The 18147-nt window shown below is 43.6% G+C and overlaps 2 protein-coding genes across 2 annotated transcripts in view; one reads left to right on the top strand and one right to left on the bottom strand.

Moving 5' to 3' along the window:
• Positions 1-7831, bottom strand: part of clcnk (chloride channel K) — a 9819-nt gene extending 1988 nt beyond the window's left edge. Inside the window, exons 1-14 of the mRNA XM_036532728.1 lie at positions 7660-7831; positions 7352-7483; positions 5815-5943; positions 5511-5650; positions 5232-5309; positions 4972-5047; positions 3908-4033; positions 3545-3629; positions 3085-3186; positions 2728-2812; positions 2376-2549; positions 1935-2004; positions 1648-1758; positions 1053-1269 (exon numbers count right to left, since the gene is read on the bottom strand). Of these exons, the coding sequence (XP_036388621.1) occupies positions 1053-1269; positions 1648-1758; positions 1935-2004; positions 2376-2549; positions 2728-2812; positions 3085-3186; positions 3545-3629; positions 3908-4033; positions 4972-5047; positions 5232-5309; positions 5511-5650; positions 5815-5943; positions 7352-7483; positions 7660-7831 (1697 nt within the window). The remainder of the gene's footprint in view (positions 1-1052; positions 1270-1647; positions 1759-1934; positions 2005-2375; positions 2550-2727; positions 2813-3084; positions 3187-3544; positions 3630-3907; positions 4034-4971; positions 5048-5231; positions 5310-5510; positions 5651-5814; positions 5944-7351; positions 7484-7659) is intronic.
• Positions 7832-13668: 5837 nt separating this feature from the next.
• On the top strand, positions 13669-17119 carry hspb7 (heat shock protein family, member 7 (cardiovascular)). The gene is made up of 3 exons (XM_036533793.1): positions 13669-14188; positions 15630-15763; positions 16081-17119. The coding sequence occupies exons 1-3, from the start codon at positions 13999-14001 to the stop codon at positions 16258-16260; spliced, it is 504 nt and encodes a 167-aa protein (XP_036389686.1). The 5' UTR covers positions 13669-13998; the 3' UTR covers positions 16261-17119.
• Positions 17120-18147: the final 1028 nt, after the last annotated feature.

The raw sequence follows: 18147 nt of genomic DNA, 5'->3' as shown, positions 1-18147 counted from the left end.
CAGTGGTCAAGAGGAAGGGTATAGATTGAACACCTTCTTTTTGACATCATGTTGTCATCTGATTTGCCATTTGGCTTCGGACTGTCCAGCCTTTCTGATTGGAATTCCAGTCCCGTCCCTGTGCAGTGGATGCCAGGCAAAGATCAAACACTGACATTCTTTTGATAATTTCACATGTCTCTACTCCTTCAACTGGAGATAACTTCAAGGCTTTCGATTAGAGCAGAAAGGTCAACTCCTTAAGGACCAAATCTCATACAACAGACAATATGAGACATTATAGGTTCTAACACAGCTGTAAAAAAACGAATGTAATTTTCAACTTGCAGAAAAAGTAATTATATGTTTCAACTGTGATAATTAACTTAGCGTGATATGTTTATATGCTATGTTATGCTATATAATTTTATTTTCTTGTACAAACACCTTGACTTCAAGCATTGCCATTTGTTCATCCTTTTATAGAAATGACCAGAAATCAAAGCTGACAGCAGTCACCACCACAGCAAACAAAGGAAATGTGTGCAAGTGTGGATCAGTGGGCAAGGAACCTTACAGTATACATTCAGCTGCATAGAGGGTGTCTGCTATGCAAATAAAATGTAACCTTAGCCACCAAGTGGTATAACTATCTACTTACTTTAGGATGTCACAGAAGCAGAGGATTCTGGGATTTTTTTTATCCTTTTGGGACAGTATGTTTTTCTAACCTTTAAATACATTTTAAATTCATGCAAAGTGCAAAACTCTCCCTTTGCACTATTAATCGAGTGTTAAATTCATATGCAGATTTTTGGGAGCACAGCAGCTCCTCCTGCTTGTGACATTGCACTGTTTGTGCCTCACAAGAGTCCGACACAGCAAAAGTCACCCTGTATTCTCTGAGGGACCTGTGGTGCTTGCATCTCACAGGAATCTCACAGTCAAAGTCACCCTGTATTCTCTGATGGACCTGTGGTGCTTGTATCTCCCAGGAATCTGACAAGAAAGTCACGCTGGATTCTCTGCTGGACCTGTGTGGTGGCTCCTTTGACCTTGCTCGTGTGACTCACTCTGGCCTGGTCCTGAGCAGAGAGGGAAGGTGTGGCAGCTTCTTGACGATGGAGATGGCGTCGTAGAAAGATGGGCGGCGCCGGGAACGCGCCAGGGCGTTGGCCAGCAGTGTCGCCAGCAGGATGGGGGCGGCGTGCGTGGACTCCCCCGTCAGCTCTAGTGCCAGGAGGGCCGGGGAGAGGGTGTGGGTCACTGCACCGGAGAACGCTGCCGCCCCTGAGGACACACAGAGATATTACATTACATTTACATTATTGCCATTTAGCAGACACTCTTACTCAGAGCGACCTACATTGGTCACAACTGTATCCACTTACACAGCAGGGTATATGCTGAGGCTATTGTGGGTAAAGTACTTTGCTCAAGGGTACAACGGCAGTGCCCCAGCAGGGAATCGAACCAGAGACCTTTAGGTCACAAGCCCTGCGCCACACTACCATCCCTCTGTAATGTAGTGTAGAGACACAGCACTCTCTGAACAGACCCACCAGACCAGCACCAGCAGGCTATTGCATACGCAGCTATCTGCCACTGACATTTCACAGAGTTCTCCCCTCAGCAGTGTCTATTGATAAATTGAAGTGCTCTGTATACCGGCCAGGGCGTAGCCTCCAGGGTTTAGGGGGCTGGTTTTCCCCTCCTCGTGGATACCGTTCGGGAACACACGGGCCAGTCCTTCCCCCACCAAACGGCCAATCCCGGCACCTGGAACAGACCAGCTGGCCATTCAGAGGACGGCAGGCATTGTCTCCGTTATCACGTCCAAAACAAACCGCGCGTTTAGCATTCAGGATTACTCGTGGAACAGAATGAAAGGGTGGTGCATCTTTAAAAGCTTTGTTCGGTGGATAAAGGCGCTTGGCTGTTCTATACTGGCTCACCGTAGATGAAGACAGGCATGAAGTAGCCAGCAGGCAGGGGCAGTGTGCAGGCCAGGACCAGCAGCCAGAGCTGGGTAGGACATTAGTAAAGGGAACAGGTACAGGCAGTTCATCTTTTTTATTCCCTTTCTAAAATCAGTCTGTCGGCTACTTTTTTTAATTCAAATGATAAGTGTGTTGTGATTTCTGAGATAAAGTTCTCACTTTTCAGTCAGGACCAGGACAGTATGACCTGAGAATTGGTAAATATTTTTCTGTCAAATCTTTAGCAAACTTAACTGCGACTGTTTATAACCATCCCCAAAGAGCATTATTTGCCCCTTGATGACTTCAGTGGCTCAGTGTACATTAATAATACATGTAATACCAGCAAAAAACATCCTACACTTCTTCAATCCAAGCTTTACCATAGGCTGTAACCTCCAGCTGCACTTTTTGTACCTTCATGATGAGAAAGAACCCCAGTGTGACATAGACAGGGATCCCAGGGGGACTCCACTCCATCCACAGGTTCTGAGGGGCCAACTCCTGAGGCAGCAGCCCCGAGGCATTCTGGGAAAGGGAGTGCCACTGTCGGTTGTCCAACAGGGAAGAAAGGAGCTGCTTCATAGAGAGCTGAGAGAAGCAGGGAGGCAGAGAGGAAGAGAGGAGGGGCAGGCACGACAAAGAAGGTGAGGAAGAGGATGATGAAAACAGGAGGGGTGAGGAAGGCTGAGCTTCGAGCAACAATAAGAAATATCAACAATCTCTGACAGAACTCTCTGGAGCCTCGGATAAAAGGAGTGTCACCCACCTTGGCAGCCATAAGGTTCCCGGCACAGTGCGGAGAAGTGACAGATGCCAGAACAAACACAACCAGGCTTGTATACAAGGCCTTCCTGGGGTGCGGGACAAACACTAACTCAGAATTCAAATCATTCACAGATGGCACCAGATTAATCGCCCGCATCTGCTTAATCATTGTTTGGCCTGCTCGTGTAGTACATCATTTGATGTTCTACCACTGCTCTTTTTGTTATTTAACGGTTATTTGTTTTTGTTTTTTATTATTAATACGTGTTGTTTCTAGTACTGATCCTCTGTTTGTTGTTGATTCATAGTTGCATGACATTGATTGGATTCACATTTATTCATCAGCTTTGATGCTCACTCTGTGGCCACGATTTTGCTGACGAGTTTGTTTGTCTTTGTGAATTGGAGGATCCGGCGATGGCAAAAGAGATAAACACAGCTGACTGCCCCGCACAGCAACCTCAGGGAAGACAGACAGACAGACAGACAAACAGACAGACATCAGGCAGACACAGACACAAGGCATACGGACAAAACAGAAAAGAAGCTCAATGGGAAAGTTAACATGTCAAACACACAAATTCATCGATATACATGTAAGCATGTAGATACAGCACAGGGGCATTCCTGAACCTAGCAGCTTGCATGTGGAAGTACTATGAAAGACTATACCAGTGTAGAAAAGATTCACTGCACAGGTAAGTATAGTAATTAGCAGTGTATTTGGTGCTGGTGATGATGTGAAGTGACTGAAACACAAGGATGTTAGAAGCTGTGCCTGGGTAGGAGGACAGCATTGCTGTAGTGTGGAGGGTTACCCCAGCAGGGCGAAGAGCAGTATCTCAGGAGCGTGATAGGGCAGATCAGTGGCGAAGCTGGTTTTAAACAGGGCCTGCACAGTCTCTGCAAAAACAAGACACTGCATGATTCTCTCATTCCTATTTTTGTTTCCACATCCCTTCCCTCTCCCTTTTTTCCCCCATGAAATTAAAGATAATTGCATAATTACCTGCATGCATTACTGACAAAATTCAGTTATGTCTGGACCTCTGCAACATGCTCAAGCTCTCTGGGGAAATCCGCAGCAACAATAACAACTTAAAAACTGCCCAAAGCGTAATGAAACCCGAGCGAGTGATCGCTGTTGTCCATTAGGGGACAGTGTGAGCATAGCGCATCACCTTGCTCTCCGCTCCAGACGGACAGCATACGGAAGGTCACGGCCCCACAGGCTGCGGCGAAGAAGCAGCGGCAGTAATCGCGCACCACGAAGTGCGTGCCCATCACCTCCACACTGAACAGCACACCTGCCACCAACAGGGAGACATGAGAGAGGGTGTGTTTTATTTCATTGTATTGTTTTCATTGTTTTTCACTTATGCAGTGCATTAGCATTGGGCCTATGGCTCAGTTGTTAGCGCATAGCACTAGTGATGCTAAGGCTAAGGTTGTGGGTTTGAGTCCCAGGGAACACACATAATCACAAAATGGTTACCTCCAATGTTCTTTAAGTTGATTTGGATAAAAGTATCTGCTAAATGAATAATTGTAGTATGTGTTAGTCACACCAGTAAAGCTGGTACTAGCTGTTACAGCTAATACTTACTGTATGCACTTTTGTACGTTGCTTTGGATAAAAGCGTCTGCTAAATAAATAAACGTAAATGTAAATGTAAAGCTGACTTGTACTTGAGGTTCAGAAGGACACATCTGAATTTGAAATAGAGGTTAACTTTTTTTGGAAGGAAATAACTTGATTTATCTACACTGACTGATTGAGGCAGGCTTTGATTAATTGATTCCGACGCTGTGACTGATTTTGAATTTATTTGCCCTGTTCTGATTTCTGACATTCTCTGTTGATTGATTCCACCACTGTGCAGTTAGTGGTAAAAAAACTGGACTTATAACCACAAGATTATCAAATCCTGGGTGGGGCACTGCTGTTAATCACTTGGACAAGACTTTGAATCTTCAAATCTGAATTCCCTCAGAAAATATCCAGTGGCTTTTAGACACTGACTACAGTGTTTTCAGATTGAATGGAACTGACCAGCAAAACATAACATAGTCCTATCTGGTCATTTTGTATCATGCATACACTGAAGGAAAAACCTAACTAGCAACATGTCAAATGTGATCCATTTATTCTGAGGATGTCAATAAGCAAACAATGCAATGATTAGGGAGAGTGTGAGAGTCAGAGCTTTGAATGCTGATGATAATGTCACCGATCAGTGCACACCGCTGATTGGAGCCCCAAAACAGCTGGCGACCCCTACTGCGGCAGCTGCTACCAGCATTTCCCTGTGAGGAGTCACCTGAAAGGGAGAGAAGAGTGACATGAAAAAACAGAGAGAGTGAAAAGTGTCAACCTTTTAAAAAGATGAGTTTTGTGCGCATTCTCATATTGTCTCATATTGTGGTTATGATATCAATTAATTCTGTTAATTAGTAATTCATAACTATGGACAAATATTAATAATAAATTATGGGTTAATGTACCTCCTTCTCCATGCGAATAGATACACACAGTCGGTCCAAATAAGCCCCCACCATAGTGGACAGGTGGACAAACGGCCCCTGGAGAGTTAGTTGGGAAGAGGGAGGAGCTTAACAGACAGGCCAATCAGCATGTAGGCACATATGCAGTTAAAACAAAAGACAGGGAGACCAAGGAGCAGAATTCAACCTGCAATGCTATCTGGCTCAATAGAAAAGGACAGATATGTTTATAGAGGGGTGTGTGTGTGTGTGTATGTGTGTGTGTGTGTTTAATCGTACCACTTTGCCAAGGAAGACGCAACTTCCAGCAGCCAGGGTACAGATGAGCCCCACCAGCTTGGCAAACAGGTGAGTGAGGGACAGGTAATCTGGAAGCTCCACACCTGAGAGGATGGTCCTCACCTCTGGGAGGCCAGACCCTGAGGAGGGTGAGAGGGAGGGAGGGTGAGAGGGAGGGAGGGTGAGAGGGAGGGAGGGAGGGGCGTTGTGGGGGAGAGCCAGAGGGCGTGTCATTGGAAGTGTTTATATGTATTCACTGCTCTTTTTTGTGTTTTTTTTCTTGTGTTGGCTGCCAGGCTCTGACCTGCAGAGTATGGACAGAGGCTGTGGGAGAAGGCAGAGGACAGGGCACAAAGGGAGATGGGGTACAGGATCCAACACAGGAACTGCAGCAGCTTGTGGCCCCCCAACTGACCGTACAACCAGAGCTGAGCTGGGGGAGGGGGGGGGGGGGGGGGGGGGGGGGGGATAGAGGGAGAGAGAGAGGGAGGCAGGGAGGGAGATAGAAAAAGACAATGATTTTTCAAAAGCCCTTTATCTGAACTACCTAATCCAGCAACAAGATAGGGAAAAACTATCTACATATTTACCATATTTACAATTTTAAGAAAGAAAAAAAAACATTGAACATAGAAACTTAAACCAAACCCTAATACCATCACCCCCTCACCCCCTCACCCCCTCACCCCCACACCCACAAAAGGGAACAACATCATCAAACACAAAGGGTTAGCATTCCTCTTTAGTATATCAGTCCCAAGTCCTCAGGCTCACTTACTTTGCATATCACCCCATGTAGAGCCCCCTTGCTGAGGAATTCAGACTGGTTGTGGTGTATCTTAATGGAACACATGCTCCAGTTTTACCCTGGAGATGATCATCAATTCCATCAGTGCAACACAATCAGCCGTCCCCTGCTGCTCCAATTCTGCCTTCCTAGTCCTGAGAATGGCCACATTTGCTGTACCAAAAATAATTGATCTGCGCACAATCATTTTTCCTGTCTTTCTTGTACTTCACACTAAAACTAAAACATAAGAGAGAGAGAAAGGGAAGGTGGGGGAGAGAGAGAGAGAGAGAGAAAGAGAGAGAGAGAGAGAGAGAAAGAGAGGGAGAGAGAAAGAGAGAGAGAGCACAAACTGGCCATTGGCACTGGAAGACCCTGGCAGACACGGCCGGCCAAACAGGACTGGCTGTTCTCACCCTGTCATTTTGAAGAGGTGAGGACAGAGCTGACCTAACGTGAAAGGCACAGAGTTACAAGGGCATATTACTTCCCCCAAACAAGGGACCTCTGCCCTGAATTTGAAAACCTTACAGAGTCCGAGATGCTGCCGTTCCTCTTGGGAGAGAAGAGGAAACGTGCTACATTGGTAGAGCAGTATATTGCCACTTCCCTCAATCTGAGGGACAATGAGTGAAAAGAGCGAGAGAGAGTGAGAGAGACCAGCATCACTCAGCACTGTTCATTTTTCTCCCCTTTGAATCTTGTGTAACATTACTGACTAAGAATGTTTGATTTGCTTTGGTGGTGCAAATGTATGTTATGCCACGCCGGTAAAGCTTATTGAACTGAAATGAGAGAGAGAGAGCGAGAGAGGGAGAGAGAGAGAGAGAGAGAGAGAGGCAGACGGACACACAGAAAGAGAGAGCAAAAGAGAGAGACAGACAGAAAGAAAGCGAGGGAGTGAGAGAGAGACAGAAAGAGAAAAAGAGATAGAGAAGGAGGAAGGGAGGGAGGGATACAGAAAGATAGAGATAGAGAGACAGAGAAAGAGAGAGAGAGAGAGAGCAAGCTGTTGGAAGGCGTTGACTCTTTTGAAGGTCAACGTGTCTCTCACCACGTTGCAGCTTGGCCACGCTCAGGTCCATGAAAAAGCTCATGAGCGCTGTGAGAACCCCCAGTGCACACAGGCAGTACCACTCCAGTCCCACCACTGACCCCAGTACAGCCCGCAGACACAGCATGCACCCTGCACAAAGGCACAAGCACATGGTCACGATCACACTTACCATCCTGCTCACAAATACATTATTATATTACCATCAAAAAAAAGAGAAGATGTCTGCGGTGGAAGGCGGACGATATAACTGTACAGCTTTGAGGCATTGATCCATACTTGAGAGTCATGGAAATTTGGCTGCCGACCTTTGACCCTGGAGCGGGTGTGTTGCCATGGTTTCCCAGGACGAGTGCTGGAGATAAGGAGCCGATGCTCAGTGGTTTCTGTCCACTCAGTGTCTCGGCTGTCTTCCTTTTTTCCAGCGTCCTTGGTGGCTGAGTCAGCCTCAGTGCCTGTTGTGACACGAACTTTTTCCATAGCCCTTAAAAAACCCATTTTATTCTTGCATTATTATATTTTTCTCAGTATTACATTGCCATGTGAAGTTCCATTATGAACTTTATAAATCTTTTTGAGCGGGAATCTTTTTAATTTATTTCAGGGTTTTTAAGTGTTCCACCCTTTGGAAAGCAGGCAATGGTGTTGGTGATTATTTTAACTGTTAACAGTTATTTTAACTGTTTATTTTCAGTCTACCCAATGACCCAATGTGAAGGTCACAAAGGCACATGCAGAATGGAAATAGAATGGACTTACTTGGCACATTTGCCAATATTGAAAAAGCTAACAAGCTAACAAACCTCCAACAAGCCTCCATTGCCCTAATCCCAAGCAAAGAGTTATTGTACAGTGATTTATTATAATACATACAATTCAAGAAAAATATGGACAGATTAATCATTTATCATCATCGCTACACAGGTAACACACATTTGCTGCTATGTAAGCCCTCAAAATGTATAAAAGATACAAAGATAGCTTACCTGGTTTGTCAGTGCCTTTTTGGAGAGTGTGTTTGTGTATCCAGATACAGTTTTTCATTAAGGAATAGAGCTCCATGGGGCAATTGGCATATCTGGCCTGTACTGGGCATGACTGGCTAACCCACCTGGAGCTCAGGTAAGTCATTTACAGGTAGGAACTGCCCTTCACCCGCCATTGCCCCTGGATATGTGTGTGTGACAGAAGGAGAGCTGAGCTTTTGGGGAGTCCTGTCTCACAGTCTGGTTGTTTCTAATAAACCTTTAATAATCTGAAAAAGAATATCTGAAGATTAAAGTCTAATAAATCATTAATTAGATGTAATAAGCACAGGAATCAGTGTTCTGTACATTTAATTGCTCTTTAAATATGCAGTCCATCTAACCCAACACATAACAAATGGAACCCATAAATGTCTGCTTTTATATTCTAATAGAATCACCCAAGGTCTGTGTTATAACATCTGAATGTGCACTTATGTAGTACAGTTAGGGGACTGCGATGGTCACCAAAAGATTGCAGGTCTGAATACCATAGAAAAAGAATGAGGCAGAACGATGCCCTTCAGCAAGGTTTCCTGGACTACCTACAGTAAAGCACTCCATCTCAAGGCTGCAGGTTTAGTATTGAAGACTTCAGTTTTGCATTTTGATATCGCAATCGCTGTTAATTAAAGATTCAACCCTAGCATGGTTTGGCTCTATTCTGTCTCACTCCAAGGTGAAAGCAATCAACAGTCTCTCTCTCTCCCTTTCTCTCTCTCATTCTCTCTCTCTCACACACACACACACACACACACACACACACACACACACACACGCACACACACCTCACACTCCACACACACATATGCATGTGCACACACACAGCCTTGGTCCCCCATTATCACTGTACCTGTTAATGATTTCCTTTGTGCTCCCCCAAGCCACACATTTCCTGTTCCACTTAATGCAAAAATCATTTCTTTACCGAGCCACAGCCAACTTTCAGATCCCTAACTGATCACCATAGAAACACTTCATGGATTAGCAAGAAACCATTGATTGAGTTTTTTTGGGGCTCTGCAATACCTACTCAAATTGCACTTGTATCACAACCAGCTAATTTAATCAACAAAAAGACAAACATTTCAAAACTGATGTCATTTAGACAAGGTGTGCTGTTATATGCAAATACTTCTAAATTCTTCCTTTGTATTCATGCAATTCTTTGACTCTCTCGGTTTAACCAGGAAAAAGCAGATGATTGTCATTTGTCATCAACAAATGTGATACTAAATCTAATTTATTCCTGTTATATCATACAGTAAGTCATACAGTAAAATAAGCAATTTCTACATTTCGGGGTAATTTCACAGCTGACAAAAACACATTTTAGTTTAAATCTTCATATATTTCATATAGCATTATTCACCAGCATATTTTAGTTCTTTACTTTAAAAAAAAAACATGAAACTAATATCAGCTTGAAATAAGTAATTTTGAGTTTTGTTATTCAGTAAAATGTGAGAACTGGTCAAGGGTCTGAATACTTTTGCAAGGCAGTATATATATGCACACACATATATGAGAGAGCAAGAGTGAGAGAACTATTTTTCTCTTTTAACCTGTTGTCAATACTGCCCTTTGGCATCATACATACTACAGCAAACCAGCAAAAATAAACACATTTAAAAAATACGTTTTCAGGTATGTTTAGAGAAGGAAGAGGGTGCGAAAAGTCATGGAGACACATAAATACTCACAGCGATATGTAGAGGGAAAGAAGGAAATGGGATTCAAATTGAACCGAATCTGAGGGTGAGAAGGTACAAAAAAGTGGGGTTTGTGAATTTGAATTTATATTGAAGGTGCCTTTGAAATGGAAAGCGCGGTTACAGTGTGGACGCGTGATGTAGTTGGAGCAGTGAGGCAGGCTGTGAGAGAGAGAGAGAGAGAGAGAGAGAGAGAGAGAGAGAGAGAGAGAGGAGTAATTCTTATTCTCCTCACTGCATCACTGCCACCTGCTGTCCTCACAATCCCTCTGTACTTCACAGCGATCGTCTTCCCTCTTTCATTCCCTGTCCTCCCATCTGTCTGTGAGAGATGGGGCTTGGAGATGGATGGGCTGCATATTAACAGAAAGCCTGTCCATTTTGTTTATTATTGTTATTTTGACAAAGTAATAACAGCAAGCAGTCCATTTGTAAGGATTTATTTGTCTGTGTTACGCGATGGTGTGGCGATAAGGAGCAAGACTTATAACCAAAAGGTTGCTGGTTTGATTCCCCGTTGGGGCACTGATGTTGTACCCTTCGGCAAAGTACTTAACCTACAATTGTGTCAGTAAATATCCAGCTGTATAAATGGATAAAATTTTAACCTATGTAAGTCGCTCTGGATAAGAGTGTCTGCTAAATGACAATAATGTAATGAATCATGAGAGATATTGGTTTGTAATGAATATATTTACCCAGAGTGAAAAGTTTTATAATGACCTACAATGTATCAAACTTGCCTGACATAAGATTATTGGTATTGGTTGTATTTATTTACTCAGTCTTGCTGTGAGTTCTCTGCTTCTCAGGATCGATAGCTCAGTACCTGCTGTCCATGTGCTTCCATTCTGTCCGCTTTACTGACTGTCCCCTTGCCTCTCCTGCTGAAAAAACAACAACTTCCTGCTTCCTTCTGTCACCTGATTGGTCAAAGAATGAATATTAAGATATAGCCGTTTAAAACATACTAATCAATACAAAAGACTACTGTGTAACATTACTGTCAAATGTGGACATGAAAAGATTTTTCTGCTTGTTTCTCCAGGTCTCTGCTTGTTTCCTAACCCTTCATCTCTGTCACCGTCTCTGAATGATGATGTCATCTAACTTTGACCTTCTTCTACGCTCATAATAGAATGAAGAAGCAAGCATCTAACCAATCACAGTGAGTGGACCATCATGAGAATCACATCGATAAGCATGTGGATATAAGAATGACAGGGGAATGTAATGCACACGATACATTGACTTTTCTGTACTGCAGAATTTGAACCAACGCGACTGTTGATCACTTTGGACCTGTTAGCAAATGTGCCATGTGCAAATCCCACAAACAGCTGTCGTCTGTGCCTGCCGTTACATCCCTTTGTATCTGTCTGTCCTGTATAGCCTTCCCTTTCTGAGACATAGTGGGGTTCCCTCAGCCTAACCCCCAAAAGCATATGGCTCTGACGCCCATACCTCTAAGCACTGTATAAATATCGGTAACACTGGAGCAGTGAATCCGGACACGTTATGTAATGCACAGCTAATGAAAGACACTGTGCTGTTACTGGGTATGTGTGTGTGTAGGGGGGTATTTTTAGGCCTGGGGGTAACCATGACTAATACACAGAAAGTGTTTGGAAACATTCTTGCCTCTTCAGGTCAATGGTTTCATTTTATGAAGTCACATGGGTGTGAATTAGACTCCGCACCCATCCTGCCCAGAGGCCAGTCTGTGCCACTGAAGAGCGCAACCTCTCTGGAGGTGACTCAATGTCACCCTTAAAACAGGGGAGAATTATGGGCAGAGTGTCGTGTTCTCTTAGTTGGCCAACGCTCATTCACCCAGTACCACGGTACAGTGAATGCTGGGAACCGTAAACTCTCTCGCATACTCGCACACGTACACGCATACTCCCTCTCTGTCTCCTCCCTCTAGAATAGAAACATGGTCATGCTCACACACAGAGCCAGTGGGGTGAGGCATTCTTCTGGGGAAGGTGGTGAGGTGCTGGGCTGGATTTAGGCGATTAGCAAAGGACTTTAAAAGTTTATGCTGATAGCGAAAGGCATGTCTGCCTGTGAGCAGGGCCAGCTACCGACAGGACAGACCACTGAATCACCCAGCCAGTCACACTTCTCTCAGACTGAGTCTGTTCCAAGAAAACCTGCTAGTTGTCAAACGTCATCTGAAAGCCTCAAGCCTCATGCCCTGATTGATCCTATCAGGTCATATCACAGGAATTTCCTTTGAGAAATTTTGCTCAGTCTGCAAAGCAGTTTGGAAGAAGGGGACGTTCAGAAAACATTAAACCTGTAGAAATGAAAACCCTTCAACCAGTCGTAACTGTGGTTATTTTAACGTTTGTGAGACAAAGCAATGCCATTTGCAATACAAAGCAATGCCTTTCTGAGAGAATATAAAGCCTTGTTCAGACCGATAGAGGGATTGATGAGAGAACATACCACTACTGTCAGCACAGGGAATGAGATGTTTGCTCACTTCGCTAAGCTATTAATAGCTCCTCTGTTCCCCCAACCAATATCTCATAATCCCTTTTCCTAACGTCACCCTTCCCATGACAAAGTCCTCAATCACATACTTTCCATCTTTTTCTTTTTCTCTTGCTCTTGTTGTCCTCACCATCAAAATATTTCCATTGTTTGGATGAAGTTCTAATTATTTTACAATCATTTCTGTATGTCCTATTTGAATACAGAATTTTACATTGCTTTTTTTTAACATCCTTGTATGTGACAACATTACTTGTGGCATTATAATGTGTATGCTAAAATATGAAGTCCAGAATGTATGGGATATGTTTTTCATTTTCAGTACGTAGTTTTAACATATGACATACATTACAAAATATAAAAATGATTGTAACTCTAAAGCATTTCCCAGTATCTTCACTTCTTCATATTATGCATGCATCATACCATAATATAATCTACAATACATGCATAATATGACAACAAAAGTTAAATATAATAATAACAAACATTTGAATATATGCAGTTTGAGATGATCATGATCATTATATTTGGAATTTTTATTGTATCATGTGTTGCTTTTTCACAAGGACATACACAGGACAATCACTGATGATTACATGTTTGTCAATGATGCTATTTTTGGGAGTGTCCGCAGTGTAATTGGCTGTCATAATCAATGCTTAGTGTGACTGCTGATACATAACACAGAGAAATTAAATGACAATGGATGTAGACAAATAGTGAGAGGGGGTGGTTGGGAGTGAGGGTGCCAGAGAGGGAGTGCATAGTGCTCTGTTATGCCTCGAGCATAAAAACTTCTGTCTCTCCTTCGCTCTGTCTGAACCCGTTTCCCAAATTCAAATGCTAATCACACAAATCTTTTCTAGCACAGACACTCGGTCTCTTTTCCTCCATCTCAGCTGATAAATATAGCACACAGTGATCCTGCACTCCCTGAGTGCAAACCCCCCATCCCCCACCCCGCCACTCCCCCCCCTCTCTGCCACGCGCACACTCACACATGCAAAACTCCATCACTCAAACTCACAATATATAAGCCTGATGTGTGGAGCATGCCTGATGATTCAGTGTGATCTGGGAGTGAGAGAGACAGGACTCCAAACAGAGAGAGAAGGAAGGACGAGATAGTGTCCTGCAACAGGTGGAGTCAAACCAGGGAGCTGGGGGACCAATCAAGGAGACCAGTTACAACAGAAAGGAGATTCAGATACATAGATTGGGGGATTGGCACCTCCTGGTGAAATTTCTCCTCTTTTCTGAACCGTGGGGATTTGGACGGAGGAAAGGTCCTGAACGACACTGACTGAAACTACTCTTTCTACCTCTATCTCACACCTGGCTCCCCACACCTCACCCCTCCACGAACAGACTCTCGCCCCTGCCCCTCTGACACACTGGGGTGTCAATGAGCGGGACCAACTCTTCTGCCTACCGATCGGAGCGCAGTTTCCACCAGACGTCTTCCTCATCTTCCTCTTCATCATCTTCCTCTTCCACTTCCACCAACCCCTACATGGAGAAGGGTCGGGGAATGTTCACGGAGGACTTTGGGTCTTTCATGCGCCCTCCACATGAGGACACACTGGGATTCTCAGGTAACTTTTCCTCCTTTGAGTCCCATTTTGTGTGTCTAAAAAATATTTTTGCTTTGGAAAGAAATTTATACATAGGCATCAACTTTACTATTTACATTTGGGTAAGAAACAAATTTCAAGCATTTAAGCAGAAGTCTTTAGTTGTGTTTAAGATAATGATAAAAATGCATTTGATCAGGCGTGTCCAAACTTTTGACCATTGCTTTACCTACACATGGCCAACGTTGTATGTGTTCTGTTGAAAACTGATATATTACAGTAACTGTCACTTCAGGTGACAAATGCCTGTCTGCATTTTTCATGGAAAAGGATCATGTACCATTAGAAATGGAAAGAAAGTCATATGGTTGGGACATTAAATGTATAATCTCCGCTATTGACACATACTGATGTGATAACTACTGCAATGACTAACTGAGGACTGTAAGTCTATGTTCTGTCATGGCTCCTCTAGATGGGTGTGCTGACTCTCTATCCCCTGTGTTGACAGAGTGCTCTTTAAACAGCACTGCAGTGGGAAAAGGGAGGGTATTTTAGTGCTCTGAGGGGTACACTCATGTGCCCACTGAGTGGCTGATAGGCGACAGATTGGGAGGGGCTATGGGCGTTCCTGTGCCAGGGAATGCTTCATGCAGGGCCAAGAATGTGACCTCACATACAGGAATGACTGAAGGCATACCGTTGCCTAACGACTGGCATACACACTCTCACTCGCAGACTCTCTTTCTCTCTTTCAACACACACACTCACATGAAAACACACAAACACATGCATGTGCACATATAAAAACTTACCTGGGGCGGCAGTGTGTAGCGTAATTGTTACGGAGCAGGACTCGTAACTGAAAGGTTGCCAGTTTGATTCCCCACTGGGGCCCTGCTGCTGTACCCATAGGCAAGGTACTTAACCCACGATTGCCTCAGTAATGGATGGATAACATTGGATAACAATGGATAACATTGTAAAATAAATAAAAAATGTAATGCAACCTTGTTGCTAATGGTCACATGACTGGGCACTTGTGACATGTTTGAACATGGTATCATACAGGTGTGTGTGTGTGTTGTCATCTGTGGGAGTCTCACTGAGAACACTGCATAGACTCACAGACTACCACCAACCCTGATCCACACACATGATTATTTCAGTCATGGGGTGTCCCAGGGCTCACCTGCAGAGGTATTTTAAACACAGAATTGCTGTACAGATATGATAATCCACAACTGTCAAAACTGTGATGGCAAGGGGCTAGGTAGAGGTTTACAGAACATGTTGTTCATCTGGCTTTAGGTAGAAGTATCATGTCCAGAATGGTTTTTTTCTTCAAATGAATGGCCCTCAGAACCTTACCGATTTTCTGTAAACAAACTACTTGCCAGAAAGCACAACGATAGCTGTGAATGAGCAGTGATAACAGTGACTCCTTGGCTGCTCACCTCAGGTCGCTCAGGGACTGCAGGAAACATCAGGACGGTAGGAGACACATATCAATTCACAGTGGATGTCAGCGACTTCTCTCCGGAAGACGTGATTGTCACCACCTCCAACAACCAGATTGAAGTGCGTGCTGAAAAGGTAAGTGGGATGGCCTCTAAATCTGATAAGAGGGATAGGGGAAGATATCCTGGTCACTATGTGGACTTCTGTCTTTCTTTAGCTGTATTTCTGGATATAAGACATTGTGTGGGACACTGACATTATATCATTCATTATTTTTATTGTAGTGTATTGTTTTTATTACTTTATTACTGTTGTTCATCTATTTAGTTACAATGTATTATTTATGGACTTTTTCTTTTCTCTATTAATCTCCTCACTTTCTCTTTTCCATCCATTCCCTTTGAACCCAATCTTTTTGACTCCCTCATCCCCGTCTTTTCCTCTTCACTCAGTTGGCGGCAGACGGTACAGTCATGAACACGTTTACCCACAAATGCCAGCTGCCAAAAGACGTGGAGCCCACCTCCGTGACATCATCGCTGGGGGGTGACGGGAGCCTGACGATCAAGGCCCGCAGGCGCCCGGCGAAGCACGAGCACGCACAGACCTTCCGCACCGAAATCAAGATCTGAGTCGCTGTGGGACGCCTTCCTCCTCCAGACCACCACACATTCCCCCATATCACCCCCGCCCCCCCTTTAATGTACATCACTCTTCTCCATCCCTTCTCCCCTGGGTCCTCTCTCCTCATCCTCCTTACGTCAGCTGTCCTCTATGTTTCATCTTACCTTCTCAGCTGTTGCTTCCACTGCTGGCCAACTTTTTTTTTTTCATGTGTGAATGGACCTCTTTCCACAACTGTTCGTACCTTTGACACCTTCCTCGTTATGGCTCAGTTGCTTTGCAAACGTGCCGTCAGCTCTCTTTTCTATCCTCTCTCATGCCAGCGTAACATGTTTAAAAAGCAGACTGTGGGGAAGCAAGGAGAAAAACAAACATGCATACCATTTCAGCCTCATTCCGTAAAAAAAAACAAAAAAACAGCAATACATTTTGGCAATCATTGTGCACACTTCTCAGGAACATTTTAATGTATACTTTTGGGGAATTGAAATAGGATGACTTCCACACAGTGTGCATCTTGCAAAATTTCAAATTTCTTCTGTGCGAGCATCTTAGTTAACAATCACGTCGCAGACAATGTGGCTTATTTATATGGACAAAAGAAATAAGAAAAAAAAAATTATAGCTAATAGCTGTATCCAGATTGCTTTTCTTTCCTTGAGTTCAGTTGAATATCGCTGTGCCTAAGCAGCAATTCAACCTTTTCAGGAAAGAGAAGGAGAGGGAGGAAGAAAGAGAAACAATGAGGAATGGGGGTATGAGTCATTGCCAGTACACTCTCAGGTGGTCAAAACATCCTCTTTTGCATGTGTGCATTCGCACATGGAGACACACACACACACACGCACGCACACAGACACACACACACACACACACACACACGCACCCACAGGCACACACACACGCGCGCACACACACGCGCACACATACGCACACACACGCACACACACGCACACATGCACACACACACACACACACACACCACATAATCACACCTCGTTTTTGCAAATAGTCTATTAGCAGAGAGCAGCAGGATATCACCACCTGAACTATAATGTGTCATGGTTCTGCATAAAACATTGGTAGCAGTACGCATAGTCTCTGTATATCATAATATACAATGTTGAAATATGATTCATTTTTAAAACAATACTGTAAAATAATTAAAAAAAAATAATAAAATGAGTACACTGTTCTCAAATTAGACTACATGTTTAAACATGGTTTTGCTTACAGATGTGGATGATTTCTAATGTGGATTTCGCTATTTAGCTGTGTGCATGCATATGCTGTGTGTGTGTGTGTACGTGTGTGCTTGGGCGTGTGTTTATTTGGGGCTGATGAGTCAGTACTCTCTTACGCTCTGTTCTCTATCAGCTGTCAGTAAGAACAGATCAGGAACGCTCTTCTCCCTCCTCCATGCCCCTCCAACACGGCCTATACTCACTGACCCCCCATCCCCTCCTCACTTTTCAGGCTCTCCATAGTGTCTAACTCTTTCCTTCTCCATTCACCATTGCAATGATCCATCGTGCAACGGTAACAATGGTAAAAACTACAGTGAGTCATCACGGCTGCTAAACACAAGCATTGGAAATGCTGTTCTGCCTGAATTCAGTGACATACAGTCACTTCCTTGTATATGCCTAAGCATATCGGTGAACATATTTTCATAGCTGTCATTTTAATGCCCTTAAAATCACTATATATATATATATATATATATATATATATATATATATATATATATATATAAATATATATATATATATATGTGTGTGTGTGTGTGTGTGTATCCTAGAAAACATTCAACACAGACTGATCCTTTGTTTTTGCATTTTGAATAACAGATACATCAAAATCATTCAGAGAATAAATGTACAGATAACTGTATG

This window comes from Megalops cyprinoides, chromosome 7, assembly GCF_013368585.1.
Source record: "Megalops cyprinoides isolate fMegCyp1 chromosome 7, fMegCyp1.pri, whole genome shotgun sequence".
Classification (NCBI taxonomy): domain Eukaryota; kingdom Metazoa; phylum Chordata; class Actinopteri; order Elopiformes; family Megalopidae; genus Megalops; species Megalops cyprinoides.
The sequence above is the reverse complement of the archived record's forward strand: the minus strand, read 5'-3'. Positions and strand labels throughout refer to the sequence as shown.

What these genes read in the sequence shown, in the direction of transcription:
- hspb7 (XM_036533793.1), top strand. Translation starts at nt 13,999, where the DNA reads ATGAGCGGGACCAACTCTTCTGCCTACCGATCGGAGCGCAGTTTCCAC. An exon ending in GGACACACTGGGATTCTCAG is followed by an intron (nt 14,189 to 15,629) that starts GTAACTTTTCCT and finishes TGCTCACCTCAG; the next exon opens with GTCGCTCAGGGACTGCAGGA. An exon ending in TTGAAGTGCGTGCTGAAAAG is followed by an intron (nt 15,764 to 16,080) that starts GTAAGTGGGATG and finishes CTCTTCACTCAG; the next exon opens with TTGGCGGCAGACGGTACAGT.